Source organism: Canis aureus, chromosome 37, assembly GCF_053574225.1.
Source record: "Canis aureus isolate CA01 chromosome 37, VMU_Caureus_v.1.0, whole genome shotgun sequence".
Taxonomy (NCBI): Eukaryota; Metazoa; Chordata; class Mammalia; order Carnivora; family Canidae; genus Canis; species Canis aureus.
In genome coordinates this window covers 13,047,554-13,065,379 of record NC_135647.1, presented here as the reverse complement: position 1 = coordinate 13,065,379, position 17,826 = coordinate 13,047,554, and the positions used below count along the sequence as shown (strand labels likewise).

Genomic DNA, 17,826 nt, shown 5'->3' with positions numbered 1-17,826 from the left:
CCTGCTGACATCTTGAGGTTAGCTTAGTGAGAACCGTTTTAGACTTTGCACCTCCAGAACTCTAAGGTAATAAATTTGTGTTGTGCTAAGCCAAAAAAATAATTCTGCAATGATGATGAAAATCCATTCTGCTGTTTTTTACATAATACGATGACAGATGAAGAGACTACACAGCTACATCTTATCAGAAATTATACAATTATACACATGTGGCACATGCTTATGTTCTCGGCTGTGGGAAACAAACCCTGCCTCGGAGAAACTTAGAAATGCATTGGCAAGCAAAGGTGCGCACACAATAAAGCAAGCAAAACATCTTTATTTCAGGGAAAATGTGTGCAGTACTGATAATGGGACCGGAGAAAGCAGGGAAAGCACGGATCCAGGTGTGACCATCAGGGATGTCTGGAGCACCTGGGTGTCTTCTGGAACTCTGCTGTCCACCTTCTTGCCATGTCAAAAAACCCAGTGGGAGGCCAGAAAACAACCTCGCTGTTAGGCAGTGCCCGGGCACACAGCATTCCAGAAGGTATGAAATAGTTCTCTACTTTTCTCATTTGGCCTCCCTTTCATGGACTTAGAGAGCCTCAGCCAAGTCCCCTCTGCCTCTGCTGTCCTGTTTGTCCATTTTATGCTTCTACCCTCTCCTCAGCATCAGTGCCATCCTGCCATGGCTGAGAGCGGTCCAGAGGTACAGACCCATGCTCCCAGCACCGCTGGATGGCCCAGAGCTTCTGACGCTCCCTGGCTCCTCTCAGGCCTCCCCATAGCTCTCAGGATGGGTTTGCCAGCCTTCAGAGGTGAGCGTCCCCACGACATCGAACCTTCCTCTTGCCAATTGCAGTTCCTCCCCAGCCTGACCCTCACCCAGCCGCTGGGCTGAGGAGGGGTGAGTGGGATGGCAGGCACAGACAACGAAGTCGCTCCTCTGCCCCAAGCAGGTGTCAGGATCTGATGGGCTGTGCAGAAAGGCTGGGCCATGAGTGTGGGAGGAGGGTGTAGGAGCATTCGAGGCTGGGACAAAGCACACCCTGGATATTCTGTTATGGGAACTCTAAGAGTTACTTACTGCCAGGCCTTGGAAATAATTAATATACTTACGAGTCAGAATCACATCCCCGTGTACACACGTAGGTCCCAGGGCACGCAGCTCGACTATTTGTCACATTTTCCAGGACGCTGCCCGGAGCCCCACGCCTGCTGTGATTTTTGTAGCTGATGGCACAGGTGTCTGAACACGTTAGTGTTGATCTCGAGCCCGGCTGTCACAAGGCACTCCCCCAAAGAAACATTTGTCTGTTTTTCTGATATTTAGAGGGGCATCCTGTGCTCTCTGCTCTGTGGATATCAAATATAAATGATTTCAACCCTGGTCTTTGAGCGTGGAGAGACTAAGCCATGAGTGCGAGTATTTCATGAGGTCTTTGCAGAGGGGCTGGTCCTCGTGTTGTTCCTCTCCGATATATCATGGCATTTCTTTGGTTTCTCAAGTACTGATATGGAGAAGATTATCTGTCTCAGTGGCAGTATCTCATCCAGAATTTCTATCACTTTTGTTAAGTGGGAAGGAGGATATTCACACATACTATAAATATGCTGGGTCCTTACTAAAATATTTTTTAATTTAGAGTGGAATTTAGTATAAGAAGTTTCCTTCTTGGACTCCAGCCAGAGAGTTTTAGGGGATTACCCGACGGATTTCATTATGAGACTGAGCCACTCACAGATTGCTCTTGCCGGGAGGGGCTCGAGTAACACGATGGGGCCAGAGGATAACCAAGACATGAGAAGAGGTTTTGGGAAATTGTCCCAGTTGATACTGCAAGGAGAGGGGAGACTTTCAAGGTAGAATTGGGTTCATTAGGTAAAATGGTTACCACCTCTAGTCTTATTTAAATGGTGAATTATCTGCTCTCCTGCTTTCTACTCTATAATGTGGCTTCCACAGTGAGACAACACCAACTTCTGTCTAAAAGCATGCGTCTTGGGGTCGGCTGACTGGGATGTGGAACCCAGCCCTGTCTTTCCTGGCTGTGAGACCCCTGCCCAAGTGACTTAACCTCTCTGAGTCTTGGTTTTATGATGCGGAAAATGATAATACTAACAGCAATGACCATCACCATTGTATCTATCCCAAAGCCTTATTTTAAGAATTAAATCACAATAATTCCCATGAATTGTTTCATATCTGGCACATAGTAAGCAGCCAAAGTGCTCTCTCGTTATTAGTAAGAGTAGTAGCAGTCATATTGTATTTTTGTAATGAATTAGAAGATTCGAGGTACACAAAATCAAGATAACGCTGCTGATAGCAAAATTTTTCAAAGGGGGATAAGACATCCTGGGTTTTAGATGACGATCAGGAATGAAGTATTTGCTTTGTTCCTGATAGGCGTTAGCACCGTGTTTGGCTCTGTAGAGGTTTATTGCCAGCTATAGAAGAAGCCCCTGCACTTTCTTTGGCTTGCACATATGTGGGAGTGTGTGTGTGTGTGTGTGTGTACACATGTATCCTGCTACATGTAGTACACCACTGCAAGATGTAGGGAGAAGCATTATGGCTGTGAATAAAAATGTCACAGGAAAAAAGAGATTTCTCTTCAGTCCTTTCAAATGGACCACAGCCCACTGAGGGGGCCTTTTCTTCACTCAAAAGCCAGCTAAAGGCATTGGGGCTGATCATTTTTCAACACGCTTTTTTCTTCTTCTGTTTGGATTGTTCTAAGCATGGTCCCCAGGCATCTGGAAAATTAAATGAGAGAAATAAAATAATTCATCCTTTTTTCCCTTGGAGTGAGGACCTACAGAAATAAAGGGAACCAAGGTACTTACAATAGGATCCCTGTAGGTTTTAGGGAACAAAGGGTGACAACAATCATGTATAGCTTGAAATAGCTACACTTCAGGGTAGACCTATTATACAAGAGAAATTATACCGGCGGTATTCTCTGCCACGTAAAGGAAGACACGATCTCCACTCACCTTCATAAAAAGATTTGCCTTCTGATTGCAACTCTTTCACTGCTATAGAGACAGCACTTGCCAGCAATGTGGAAGACAATTGAATTGGGAAGGGGCAGAGAAGTTGGGGGAAAAGAGGTGCATTAATGACAGTAATTGGAGTTAGCACCTCTGATTCATGACATTTTTGGTGTCACTGGTCAGGTCTCTTCAAAGAGTGGGCACAGCCGTGATCCTGTAGGCATGGTTTGGGGAACAGCGGAGCAAGATGGAGAGGGATTCCCTTGGTGCTCGTCTGTGCTTTACTGTCTGTCCTGAGAGCTGACATCACGTGGGTAGCTGAGAGCATGATATTCCCAGCGCCCTGTCTCGGGGGAGCCCCAACTGCTCCGGCAGGGTCTCTTAGGCGGTGGAAAATAAAACAGGTGAAGAGTCAAGAATGTTCAGAGAGGAAGAAACAGCAATAGTGGTCTCTAACATAGGAAAGACTTTGTATGCCTTGGGGAACCTGGAAGGAGACCAGTATGAGTGGGGAAGAGGGGTCAAAGGTGGGGCGAGCCAGGCAGGACCCATCCATGCCACTCCTCAAAGGCCATGGGAAGGAGTTTAGATTTCTGTTGTAAATGCATTGGTAAACCGTGGAGAATTGTTAAGCTGGGGAATTACCAGTTATCTGATATATATTCCCAATTAGGAAGATCTCGAAAGAACTTCAGGGTACTCTCTGAAATGCTAAGTTTTCCATAGTCCTCATCAATATTCCACCCAGGCAAGTTGGGATAATAGAGGCCAGCCCCTCGGCCAGGGTCATCCAATCTGCTGGAGGGCACAACACATGAGAAATTTGGAATGTCTATCATTAGACTCACAATCTAACATTATTGTTAAACTATATTTGCCGTATATAGGCCCTAAAAATAATTTTAGGGCTAAGTAAGAAAAGTAAAGGGTAGAAGGTATAGGGTAATTAGGGCATATTCTCATGCAGAGGATGGTTTGATATTAATCATGTGATAAGCATATGTGCCTCGTTGGGTTATTATTAGTATATAAAGAGAGCAGAAGGCAGTGACGTCTTTCTTTGTCATCTTCTAGTGCCAACGGGTCTTTATTCAGAATTGAGCTATTCTCAGGAGGGTGGGGAATTCTTCTGTATCTCTGGCTCCAGGTTAAGATATGAAAGGAAAAGTTTGCAAATGAAATTTCACTTTCAGAGATTTTCCTGGATTAGAAAACTCCAAAAGTATAACAAAGCTGGAGACCATTTAGAGAGCACTAGAGACTTTAAGAAGTCTTACAAATGCCACTAAAGCTTTCTCTGGGTCCTTTAGACACTGTGTCCAAATCCTGTTATAATGATTTGTAAGACAGCAACAGACCCTATTAGACCAATGGCTAGACCATGTGTTGGCTTTGAAAGTTCTGGCAGAAGCAGCATGGGCCACTTTAATACACTTCTCATTGGCCAAAGCAAATCTAACGGTCAAGCTCAAAGTTACCAGGAAGGGAATAATTATTGTTCTGCAGAAATGCTCTGTAGGGAGGGGTCCTGAATATCATGGACAGATAATGAATGTAGGACAATGCCATGTTTTACTTTCTGCATTTTTTTTTTTACCAGCTTTAAGGTGGAAATCCTGTAACAGTTTTACATTCATAGAGCTGAAAACACTCAGGTACTGTAACTCAGAGTATGATTCGGTCCCTGAAAATTAGCATCACAAGCATTGCTTTTGAAGAGTAACTTCTGAAAGTGATTAAACATAATTTTACTAGAAGAACACTTAATAAAGTAGAGTTCTTAATTCCTAATCTCATCTTGAACCAATCTCTCAAACATTTGAGGCCAACTGCTAGGAAGGCTTTAATGTAGAGAAGAAAGGAGAAAAAAAGAATCTCGTATTTTTTTCTTCAAGTTTGGGTGAATGGGATGCAGAGAATATATTGGTAACATAAATTTAGTCAGCATTATGTTCTATTTAGGAAAGTCTGAATTATGTGGTTAGCTCTGGAATATGAAACTTTATTTACACTAAGTTGAAGTGAAAACAGCTCATGTGAGTCTGGGAAAATACACGCCAACCATCAAAAACATGTCACAGCGAGTCGGGGGTCCATTGCATTAAGTGGCCCGTTGCATTACAGTGGCCCCAATTGACCTCTTTGATTCTGCCCTGGTCCCCCAGTTTATTCTCCATACAGAAGCCAGGCCAGGCCTTCTAAAACTTAAGAGTATAGCACGTTCTGCTCAGAATCTGCACAGAACACTCTGAGGAGACTTCCGGTAACCTCTGAACCATATCCATTTCTGTGGCCCATAGGATCCTACATGACCACTTTCTGACATCTGCTACTACTCACCTCCCTCCTCATTCCATGGCAGCTTGTTCTTCCTCTTCCTCTAACCTGCAGAGCCTCTGCTGTCTCAGGACCTTTGCAATGACTATTCCTTTCACCTGGGGCACCCTGACTCCAGAAATCCACATTCTGTATTCTTCTGCTTTATCAGAGGCCTTCCCTAACCACTATATATAAAATACCACCTACACCTTCTCTGCCTTCTTACCCCATTTTATTTCCCTCCTCAGCACATATTGCTACCTGACACCGTATACATTCTTATCTGTCATCTTCTTTTCCTCAATCAGAAATCAGAATCACCGGGAGAGCAGGGACTTCATCTCATTCACTGTTTTACCCCCGGTGCTAAGAACTCCAGGTGACTGGCACATAGTAGATGCATAATAAAATTTGTTGGATGAATGAAAGGAAGGAATTATTGCTACTATTCCTAATTCCATCAGATCTGTGTAAATATTTAATGGCCCATTAGTACAGAGACTAATAAATATGTATTTTCCTGCCTGGAAGATTCATTCTACAAAAATGTGACATTAAATGTTTTGAAACAAAACAGAAAACCACAATCTCTGTAATTTCCCCTGCTTTCTGTTAATGTTCTTCTGTAAAATCTCAGTGTTTACAGTACCAGGAAGCGTGACAGATCACAGAATCCTGAATAATGGGTGGGATGAAAATGAACTGCCCTTTGTAAATTGAACACAGTGGATTATGGTTACAACAATTAGGAGAGCAAAAGAATAGCAAATAGAGGGATAGTGGGAAGCAGCTACAGGTGAGTTGCTCAAAAGCAAACCCAGGAACCTACAGAGGTGGGTGACCCAACTACTAGAACGACTATATGAAAGTATTAAACAGCCACCAGGCCAAGAACAACCAGCCACCATTCAGCGTACTTTCTAACATGGCCCGGAAAAGTGAGTCCGGGACCTCCATAACCTTGAAAAATCAGTCTTGAGTTTCCTTCTTCTTGTTTCCATCAAGACAACTGCCGCCCCTTGCCTGCACCTTGCTGTCACCCTCTGGTGAGCCGTCACCACACCATGATGTGCCCGGTCTGCGGCTTTGTCGGCATAGAGACCTGGTGAGTGACCGCATGAGGGGAGGTACTGGGTCCAGTTTCTTGTTCTAACTCTGAGCTCCTGAGGGGTAAGGGCCATGTTTTATATTTGTTTTCTCTGTCCTTTGACCAGTCGTGATGACACATGGTGGGCCTGTATGACATATTTGTTGAAAGAATGCGTAATGGAAAGAAGGAGTTGAATTTTTCTTTGGGGATTTAATGAACCCATTTGCAACAATGATTAGTGATCCAGATGTTTTAATGATTGAGAGTGGAGGTGGTCAATTATGACCTCAGGGCCCAATGCTTAGTGAGGTGCCACCCTGAAAAGGATGGCCTTGCCTGGCAGGATGAGTGGATTCTCATAGTGCAGCCTTGAGGAGGAGATCCTGGGCCCCATGATCCTCCAGGGCCTTCCTTGCTAAGTTAGACTGCACGGTATGTGCAAGGTTTTATCCTCAGCTGGCAGGGGCTGGAAGTGGTTCCCCAAGCTTTCGTCCCACCCATGAGGCACGTACTTCTCCACTGGATGTAAGCTGATAAAAACATCTTTTCCAGAGGCCGCCCACGTGGCCAGATCAGGAAACTCTGGGAGACTGGACCCCGCTGATGGGCTCAGATCATCATCTGCAGCAAGCCCAGGGGGCAAAGTGCCTTTTGTAAAGTACATAATCTAGTTCAGATACATGGTGGCACCCAATAGATGTGGTCTCACTTAGCTTTGGAACAACCTTGCTCAGGTCATGTTAGTACCCTCATCTTAGAGGCAAGGAAGTCACTACTCAGAGGAGTTAAATAACTGTCCCCATCAGTCAGGGTCCTGGCAGGAAACCCACAACCCACTCATGAGGGTTGAGGAAGGGTGCTGGTTACTGAGGTGTGGGCAGGGCTGCAGGAGAGCACTAGGGATGGCAGCTTCTGGGGATGAATAAGGGTGGGAAGCCAGCCCTAGCCCCAGGCCTGAGCATCAAGGCAGCCGGTGGTGGCAGAGCCTGAGGGCACAGGTGCAGAAGGAAGCTGCGACCACCCAGGATGCCATGCAGCCCAGAGAGACCCCTGTCCTCACTGCCACAGTGAGGAGACGGCCAGGGGAACGAAACCATTGCCCTTTGGCCACAGGAAAGCCACAGGACAAGGGGGCAGATGATCCAGTACCTGGAAAAGGGGCAGGGCAGAGGGTGGATGTGGGGATGGCGATCAGAGCACGGCTTCCAGTGGCACCTGCGGGCAGTAGAGGATGCAGGGGCGGGTTCGCCGCAGCCCACTATGAGTGCACATCTTGCGTTCTTTGCTGAGAGAGGAGAAGGAAGAGTTAAGTCTTTCTTCTCCTGTTATCCCTCATACTTTGGTGTTTGAAAGCTTTCCCTTCTCTCCTCTCTTCCCTCCTGTCTTCCATCCTCCCACCCTCCCTTACCCCCTCTGTCACAAACCCACTAGGCACCAGGACACCAATAAACAGGGCCTGACGCCCTGTTTGAGGTATTTAAAAGCGGCATCCTGTTATTACAGAGCCTGTTCCATTCGGGGTACTGTTTTCTAAAGCCCTAAGCGCAATTTACTTCAGAATTTCATTTTTTAAAAGGATTCCATAAAAGAAGTTCTCAGAGATCTCCCAGGCAAGGGCACAACCCCAGGCCACAGCTCCCTTCTCCAAGGGGCCGCACACCCCGAACTGCCTCCATCTGCTGATGGAGCCCCAAGACTTCGCTGCTGTGTTCATTCATTTCTTTTTGAATAGATTTTCCACTCTGTCTCATACCAAAATGGGCTTATGTCTTTGTGCTGCCCCTTTTTGGAGGCTTCTACACTCATGAGTCTTCCTGGAATAGGGATGCTTGGGACCACACCCCGTCATCAGGTTTCCTGTCCCTCCCCACCTCCTCATCTGGGCCAGGAAGACCCTCCCTGGGTAGGAGGAGTAGGGTGGGGGGCAGGACTCCACCCTGACTTCCCTTCCTCCCTGTGCTGTGAACCGGGGCAAAGCACTGATTCCTTTCTCTGCACCCCCATTTATAAAATGGACATAATGACCCCTTTTCCTTTTAACGGGAGTGCCAGGAGGCTTTGGTGCATTTCTAAAGTACTCAGAGCCCCTCATTTGGTGAGCAGAGAGTGCAGGGCACTCTGTGGTTCTCATTATTCGCAGAGAGGCACATTCACTTCAGCTCACCCTGCGCTCCTGTCATTTCCCGGTATTATTGACTTAAGTACTCTTCAAGAAGAATTTTTCCGAAGCTCCCATGTTGACATCCTACTAGTGTTTTGAGAGCCAGCCTTGCTAGCTGTTTGTTCCTTTGGATGAAAGCTGCAATCGCTCTATTAAACAGTCCGCATTCAACGAGAAGAAGAAGTGGGGTACTGAGCAGAAATCCAATAGCTGCTCACAAAAAATAGGTGGTCATCCTTTGGCTTCTCAGCCTTTCCTCCAAGGCAGGTTGAGGTAAAAATACCTTGGTGCTGGCTCGGGCATCCTGCAGGACTAGCTCTGGCCAGGCTGGGGACTCTGGGTGGTAGCGACTCAATCTCTTCTCTCATTCTCTCTCATCTTTCCAAGCAAAAACATTTGGCCTTACAACTTCTCTTCTCAAACTCTCTGACACTATTTCCCCACATCAGCCCTTGCTTCTTGACTTGTTGCCAGAGAAAACAGCAGACATGGGAAACTTGGAGATTATAGGGTGCATCCTATAAGCTTCTTAGGGAAGGGGAACCGATACAAGTATGCAGTGGAACCCAGACTTCTGGACATTTGGGGGCATATCAGAGCAAAGCAGCAACACCTTTTTTTGGAAGCTCATTAGCATCCTTGGTAGACAACCTATGGAGGTAGAATGGGCACACATAAAAGAAGCTGGGCTTCATCTCAAGCCAGCTTTGTGGCTTTGGACAAGTCATTAAATATCTTCAGACCTCAGCGTCCTCAGTTATTAAAAAATGAGGTGAGAATATCGGTGTCATAGGATTTTTGTGAATATCCATTCATTGACTCAGCAAATATGAAGTGAGTGCATGCCAGGGGCTGTGCACATTTTGGGGCTATTGGTCTTTGCATTCAATATGTTTCTGGTCTATGGGAGAAATAGATATAAAATAGGCAAAACCAATAGTGTTTGATGAGTATAGTGTGCTACTGGAGGGGGGTGAAGAGAGAGAGATGAATGACAGGAGGGGTGCTCGACCCCATCTTGGGTGGTTAGGGAAGGCTGCCTGGAGGAGGCCACAACTAAAGTGAGAACTGACCACTGGGAGAAGTTGGAGGGAAAGGGTTGCAGAGATCCAAGAGAGAATTGGCCATCAGTTCGGAACATTTGGAGCGGAGAGAGAGATCAGTCAGGGTGAGGGACACAGGTAGTGGTGGTGAGGATGGCATGTGCCTGGAGATTCAGGCAGGAACTCCATTCAGGGATGGTGTTAACAGGTTCAGACATCATCCTAAAGCAAGTGTGGGGATGGCAAAGTCATATTTGTGCTATAGATAAGTTGCTGGAACTGTGGTATGGAGATTGAGTGAGAAAGGATGTTTTCTGTTGGTCTCTCCAGACCTTTCCCACTTGCTTCCTTTCTCCATCTCATTCCATGTCCCAGAATGTTGCCATTTATGGACTGCAACAATAGGCTGCTCTGCCCTTGGATTTCCATATGGGGTCAGCCCGCAGGAGGTAGGAGCAGGAGGTGGGAGGATAGGAAGAAAGAGAAGTCAGGATATCTGTTCCCCAGTCTCTGTCCACTACAGACTCAGATTGGCAGTGGCTGTGCTCCGTTACTCGGGCCAAGCTCCTGCCTGGCAGAGCTTTCTCCCAGCTTCGACTCTCTCTCTCTCTCTAGTATTATATATAAAACCAGCTCCCTTTAGGTCCAGGCACCTATGGCTCCCCACTGTTGCCAGCCCCAGATGCTTCTCTGTCACGTGTTGGTTTCTCTTAACTCGGCCAATAACTTTTGTAAATAGGGATTCTTTGAGGGCCCCATGGCAGTGTGCCATTTGCTGGACCCCTGCCCCATAAGAGGATTATAGCTGGAGCAGCATGAGGCTGTTGCATCCACACAGGCCACACAGCAGATAGTGGGGATGTGATTGAAGGGAGTCAGTGGATTCCGAAGATACTCAGGAGATAAAAACAATAGGATTTAGATGTATGGGTGAGAGAGAGAAAGCTATGGGTGACTTCTAGGTTGTGGCTTCTGTACCTGGGAGGAAGGTGGTACTACTTGTTGAGATGCCAGGAGGGTTGGAGTAGCAGGAAATACTGAGAGGCTTCAAATGGCAATGCTCAACAGGCCCTTGGGTATAAAAATCTATGGTTTGGAAGTGGAATCTTGGCAAGAGATTCATTAGCACAGAGATGGTAAGTACTAGAAGGGCTGGGCCAATGGAATGGAGGCCCAAGAGCTAAGAGGAAGTCCAGGAGACTGAGATGTTGGAACAGCTAAATAGGAAAGGATGAATGGTGGCTGCAGATGTGAGTGCTGAGAAGTGCCACTGGCTTCAAGAGCAAAGGCATGGTTGACTTTGGTTGACCTTGGCAAAAGCCATTTCAACAAGAGTCCCTGGAGACCAAAGGAAAGGTTCATAGGCAAGTAAGTTGGTGACGTAGGGAGAACATAAGTGGTGGTCTGTTCTCTGCGAAGGAATTGCTGAGGTCTGCTGATGGAGCACAGAGGGAACAAAAGAAGCACGAACCTGTCTTGCCTTTCCTGCTGTTTGACGGGAGCATGTTGCTCCTTTTATTGAGGAGTCTGTTCTCTGTGTGAGGAGGGCTGAGGTAACAGGAGCAGAGGTAGGAAACCTCAGAAGCTGAGCAATTTGGTGGTGGTCTCAGCACTTCCACTGTGCCCTCAACTCCTTGGCTTGCTTGTACTTTGAGGGCCCTGGTTTCCCTTCATCCCTCAGAGATCCTTCCAAGTATATGAAAGATGATGTGGCCAGTGGCCTCATTATCCGTTAAAGCTTTCTTCTCTGGCTGGACGCCTTTTCCTTTGCTGAAGCCCTTCAGAGAGAAATGGAAGCACAAGATAAGATTTCAGTTCCATAAATATTGTTTAGTATATAGAGAAAACTACCCTAAAACAAAATGGCCTCTAGGGGTGCATGATGTGCAGGACCCTTATGTCCTATTTTGCTTTTTTAAGCTGTAGTAAAATGCACATAACATGAAATTTATCATCTTAATCATTTTTATTTTATTTTTAAAAACATGTTATTTATCTGACACACACACACACAGAGAGAGAGAGAGAGAGAAGGAGAGCCAGAGAGCACAAGCAGGAGAAATGGCAGAGGGAGAGGGAGAAGCAGGCTCCCCACTGAGCAGGGAGCCCAGTGCAGAGATTTATCCCATGACCTGAGCTGAAGGCAAACATTCAACTGACTGAGCCACCCAGGTGCCCCTTATCTTAGGGGTTTTTAAGTGCACAGTTCAGTGGTGTCAAGTATATTCCCATTGTTATGCAACCAACGTCCAGAGCTTTCTTCATCTTACAAAATGGAAATTCTGTACCCCCAGCCCTTGGCAAGCACCATTCTACCTCTATCTATATGAAGTTGATTATGTTACGTAGCTCCTGTAAGTGGAATCGGACAGTATTTGTCCTTTTGTGACTGGCTTATTTTACACAGCATGTCTTCAAGGTTCATCCATGTCATAGAATTTGTCAGAAGTTCCTTCCCTTTAAAGCTGAATGATAGTCTGTTGTAAGTAGAAAACACATGTTGATTCGTTCACCTATCCATGGACATTTAATTTGCCACCATCTTTTGGCGGTTATGAATAACGCTGCTATGAACATGGGTATACAAAAATATCTGTTGGAGTCCCTCCTTTCAATTCTTTGCATATGTACCCAGAAATGGTCTATCATGGGATTTGTTTTGCACTTAACAAAATATCTGATTTTTTTCAAATTTTTATTTAAATTTTAGTTACTATACATAGAGTGTAGTATTGGTTTCAGAAGTACAATTTAGTGATTGGTCCCTCACATATAACACCCAGTGTTCATCAAAACCTTGCCATTTGCAGTGATGTGGGTGGAGTTAGAGTGTATTATGCTGAGCAAAGTAAGTCAGAGAAAGACAAATACCATATAATTTCATTCATATGCGGAATTTAAGGGAAAAAAAGCCCTGATTATCTTAATGAAAGTTTAAATTTTAGTGATTGAAGAATACTAAGGAACAGAGTTTTTTTTTTTAATTATATTTTTCACTTACGGCCTGCATTGCTTCTCTTCCATCCTATATTATCTGGGACCTCTGAAACCTATAAGAGACTTCCCTGAGAGAATTCTGGAATATTAGGATATTCCTTTGGAAATTTTTCCTCCTCATCCAGGCATTCATTTCTTTATTCGTTGCCTGAATTGGTAGCCACAGGGAGCTATTTCTTTTGTGACTGGCTTATTTCATTAGCAGAATGGCACAGTTCATCCACCTTGTAGAGTGTGTCTGAATTTCCTTCCTTTTTAAGATTGCACATCACTTGTTTTCCATGGTAGCATGTTTCTCAGCTCACAAAGGTTTTTCATACCCATTTTTTCTTTCACCCTCATTTTCTCCACAGGGCAGCCAGAGAGTGGTTATCACTCTCATGTTCCAGCGGAGAAAACAAGACGAGCTGTTCCACCCCAGGAGCACACAGAAAGCGCAGGCCTGGGACCAGGACACAGTCCATTGTACCTTCCTGGGAGCACAGCTGTGTGTGCAGAGCCCTGGCACAGTTGTGTGTGACTCTGCATAGCAGGCCTTGGAGTGGCAGAGGGGGACTCTTGAGAGAGAGAATAGGTCCAGTGACAAGTTGGTGACAAGGCAAAATGGAGGGAAGGCCAGGAGTGGCAGAGGATCTGGCCACAAGCCCACTCTGGCCTTAGCCCAGGCCATTGAGCTCCTCTCCTTCGGGGAGCTCACTTTCTCTCCGGGACACAGGAAAGGGGATTTTGTGAGGTCTGTCCCAGAAGCTGGGTGATGGTAGAGTGTTACGGGACCAGCCAGCCAGCCCTACCAAGATGAGCCTTCAACGTTCATAGTCCGTGATTAGAGCAGCCAGAGAGGAGAGCCGGCTAATGAAGCAGGGATTTGAAGTATGCAGCCCTGGCTGCAGGCACGCCGCCTCACAATGTAGTCAGAGGTGTTAGAAGCTCTCTGAATTAAGTGAACTACCGTCCTTTGGGAAGGATTCTATTTGGGGCATCTTGCTGGGGTTGATGGGGATTACCTCTGAAGCCAGTGTAATCATCTCTCTCTTAGTATTCACGTCCAGGCCATCAGGCAGTCCTAAGTAAGAATAAACCTTTTGTGCTTTGGAGAGCATGCCCATCGTGAGCACTGGCTGTGTTTTGGATGCTCCTGGCAGTCAAACTTGTAAGTGGTAGTGCTCCTATCCTGGAAACAGCCGAATAGCCCACAGAACCTGGGCTTGGCCATTGGAGGAAATGAACAGGGACATGCTGCCTCTGGGTTCCTACTTGGAAACTGCTTCATACACTACCCTGTTCAATCTTCCCATTGGGAGACTGTTCCAGAATATTTGCTACTTGTCACATATTTTGGTGAAAGGTAGGCCACGAGTTAGGATCACGGAGCACAGATTTTCAAAAGAATTAGCAAGTTGCAAAATACTCTGAACAGTGAATTGCAAGAAACCTGAGCTGATCTAGTTTTTTTTTTTTTTTTTTTTTTTTTTTTGTAAATACTGAAGGCACTTTTATTTCCTTCGGAGCATCATTGTGAACATGCACCAAGGAGTTGGTAACACATACAACTGCTGGTTAAGAGAATGCTGGAGAAAGAGCTTTTAAGGAATTTCCCATGTTTCCTTTCAGTCATATATTAACTTACTTAAAAGGCACTGTGTATGTTTAAAGATGATTAAGATGCAGTAAGCTAACAGAATGACCTTAGAGGCAACTTAAACCAGTTCTGCTTCCAACACAGAATTCCCCTCTTTAAACTTTCTGACAATTTTTTCCCCTGCTTTTTCTCAAAAAACCTCTAGTACCAAAAGGCTCATAATTCTATTCCATTTATGAGTTTACTATTGGAAAACCCCTCTTAATTCCCGCTTCCTTCTGAAGCCATGGGGAATAAGTCCCATCTCTATTTTACAGCTCTTCAGATAATTAGGAAATTCATATACTTCTTTCCCCAGTTTCCTTTTAGCTAAATCTGTCACTCCCAGGTCCTGCCACCTTCTGCAAATGCTTGCTGACAGTCCTCTAAATATCTACTTGCTCTGGGGCTTCAAAGAGTACTAGAACAGCAGATGTGGTAAGCTCAGCACCAAAAACTGTGGGACTGTCCCTTCCTTCCTATCCCATGATAGTGCTATGAGCTCTGTTTTTTTCCAGGGTCATTCTCTCGGGGGGGCAAATCCTCGCTCTATCACTTCCTCCTTTGTGACTTTGGGCAAGCAAATAAACTCTAAGGCCAGTTTTCTCATCTATTAAAGGTAGGGCAATTGTAATATGGACCCCACAGCCTCACAGGGTTAGGGCAGTTGAGATCATACATGTAAGTTCTTAGCACAGACCTGCAACATAGTGAATGCTCAGTAAACGTACCTGTTTGGGGAACAGTGATCACAAACACAGATGATGCATGTCAGCTTAGGTTCAAATTTTGACCCCATCACCTGTGAGCTAAATAGCCTCAGATAAGTGGCTTCAACTCTCTGTGCCTCAATTTCCTTACTTGCAAAAGGGAGACTTGAATTGTTATAAGGATTAAATGAGCTCTTATATGCAAGGTGCTTGGCACAGAGCTTAGCAAGTGAAAAGGGCCATGTGAGTGAGAGCTATTAGTATAATATCTTGAAAACACATTCTATTTTAAAAGAAGTCACATCAGAGGTTGGCCAATATTGAAGCCATGGGTACCAACGTGTCAGTTCCTGTAACCTTCATCATTTTATGCCTATATAGAGAGTGTTCTCACTATTTATATTTTTGTATCTCAAACCATCCACTTAACAGAGCATCTTGAACATGGTAGTGCTTCCAGAATTTCTGATCTTTGCAATCACATCTATCTCTCTTCTGAACTATTTGAAATCTGTTTTCTTAGCTTCTGGATAATTTGACTACATTTCTCTCCAAACGTGGCTTGAGGACCACCCCTTCTGAAAACTGCTTGGATCCTTCTAGTAGATTCAATCCTTCACTTCACCACACTTATCTCTAATAGGCTGGAGGCACTACACTGTCCATCTGTGTTTTTTATCCTTATAGGGCTGTGCGACTGGACTTTTCTATATTTATTGGGTCCATACACTTCAGAGTAATACCTAACTTCTTTATTGCCCCCGATGCCAATTGGCAAGGAATTCTTCCTTCTTTAGTAGCACTTAGCATAGAGTATGTACTTAAAAATGATTCTGGAACAAATGCCATTCTTAGTCTAGTCCAGCATCCTCATCTGTGATAAAAGGGATGATGTTGGAGAAACTTGTTTAAAGTGCAAAGTATTTCCAGTGATTATTATCACTATGTCTAAAGTAGAAAAGTTACTTTTTCAAGACCATTTTTTTTTTCTATACCCCAGCTGGCATTTCTCTGAAGAAAAAATCAGCATTGTATCTAGAAGAGAAAATATCCTTCTTTATTTTTCTATCTTTTTAGAGTTTAAAGATCCAATTATTGACTAATATAAAATACAAATGTATATTTTGCTTTTCACAAAATGAGACTTATACCAGACATACAGCTTCACATTTCTCCAATATATTTCCTTTAGGTCTGCTTAATCACTAAGGGAAAGCATTGAATTATTTCTTCCCATTGTCACACCTTCTTCCAATTTTCCACTCCAGCCTCTCCACATGATCGTTTTAATCTGATTTCAACAGCAATGGAAAGATTAAGCAAATGCACTCAAAGTCAAAAGTAAACAATTGGAAAATATCTGCAAGGTATATTATAGGCAACATATTGGTATCATTCACTTAGCAAAACAAAGACAATGCCTCAGTATAGAAATGGGCAAAAAAGAGGAACAGGCAAGAAATATAAATGTTTAACACATATTTGAAGATCCTCTACCTCAGTCGTAATCAAAGAAGTGAAGATGTAATATATAATAATGTAGTTTTCATCTACTAGATTGATAAAACTGAAAAGAATGAAAAGAGCCAGCATTAATGTGGAGTTGGGAAACACACTCTCAAGAAGTAGTCGAGAAGAATAAAAATGAGAATGAGCTTCATGAATCAGTTTAGCAATGTTCATTGAGAACCTCCAAATGTTAATACTGATAATGGTAACATTTCACTGAAGAAGTGGTTTCTTAAGGAACAAAAATGACAGCTGTGCAGGGCGTATGTAGGATAGCCCTTGTAGCATTGTATAACAGCAAAAAAGAAATCTGAGGCAATATCAATTTCCATCAATATGAGATTAGAGAAATAAATGGTAGTATGCCATAGAATAGAGTACTATGCATCCATTAAAAAGGATGAGGTGTAGGCATGTGTCCATAATACACTCTTACGAGAAGAAGCAAATTATAGAAAATGATACGGCATGGTATGATAAGATATGACAAATCCTTATTTGATAAGAAACAGAAAAAAGGGGGATCCCTGGGTGGCTCAGCAGTTTGGCACCTGCCTTCAGCCCAGGGCCTGATCCTGGAGTCACAGGATCAAGTCCCACATCAGGCTTCCTGCCTGGAGCCTGCTTCTCCTCTGTCTCTGTCTCTGCCTCTCTCTATCTGTGTCTCTCAAGAATAAATAAATAAGTAAATAAATAAATAAATAAATAAATAAATAAATAAACAAACAGAAAAAAAAATAACCATGAATACTTAAGAATGCATCCATTTTCTGCTTGATACACTTCTGCACTTTTTGATATTTTAATGTATATATCTTTTAATTGAAACATGTAACAGAAGATAAAATATTTCTATTTTTTTAAAAAAGGATTGAGGAACTGCTATGCATTCTTGTGTGTGTGTGTGTGTGTGTGAGAGAGAGAGAGAGAGAGATATTTGGAAATGGAATCAATGATTATATGGAAGAAAAGTTGCATTATGGAGATTCCCTCTGGAACACATGGAAGCTATAGAGGAGTGGAGGTGACAGTCATTGGCAATGAGATTGGGAACTTAACAACTACAGCATCAGATGGTTCATCTGCAAAGCACTCGTACCTGAATCCTTGATGTATGTTGGACTGGAGGAAGACTAGGAAGTTGGCAGAGAGGCAGTAATAATCCCCCAGTACTTCAAGCTTTAGGGGAAATCTGCTCTCTTCAGATAGGCCTGGCCCTTTGTGTTGTTGTCGTTGTTGTTTTAATATTTATTTCTTTATTTTCTTTAGAGAGAGAGAGAACCTGCAGCAGGGGGAAGGGCAGAGGGAGAGAGAGAATCTCAAACAGACTCCCTGCTGAGCACGGAGCCCAATGTGCAGACCCAAAGCTCAATCTCAGGATCCTGAGATCATGACCT

At 44.2% G+C, this 17,826-nt stretch overlaps 1 protein-coding gene across 1 annotated transcript; it reads left to right on the top strand.

Annotated features, from left to right (window-relative positions):
• The first annotated feature begins 331 nt into the window (after positions 1-331).
• Positions 332-13,665, top strand: LOC144306642 (uncharacterized). The gene is made up of 3 exons (XM_077886093.1): positions 332-529; positions 6,307-6,406; positions 12,946-13,665. The coding sequence occupies exons 1-3, from the start codon at positions 402-404 to the stop codon at positions 13,120-13,122; spliced, it is 405 nt and encodes a 134-aa protein (XP_077742219.1). The 5' UTR covers positions 332-401; the 3' UTR covers positions 13,123-13,665.
• Positions 13,666-17,826: the final 4,161 nt, after the last annotated feature.

Excerpts from the sequence above, each read along its gene's own strand:
- LOC144306642 (XM_077886093.1), top strand. The coding sequence starts at position 402 with ATGTCTGGAGCACCTGGGTGTCTTCTGGAACTCTGCTGTCCACCTTCT. Across the intron at positions 530-6,306 it reads GGCACACAGCATTCCAGAAG|ACAACTGCCGCCCCTTGCCT; the intron begins GTATGAAATAGT and ends GTTTCCATCAAG. Across the intron at positions 6,407-12,945 it reads TTTGTCGGCATAGAGACCTG|GGCAGCCAGAGAGTGGTTAT; the intron begins GTGAGTGACCGC and ends TTTTCTCCACAG.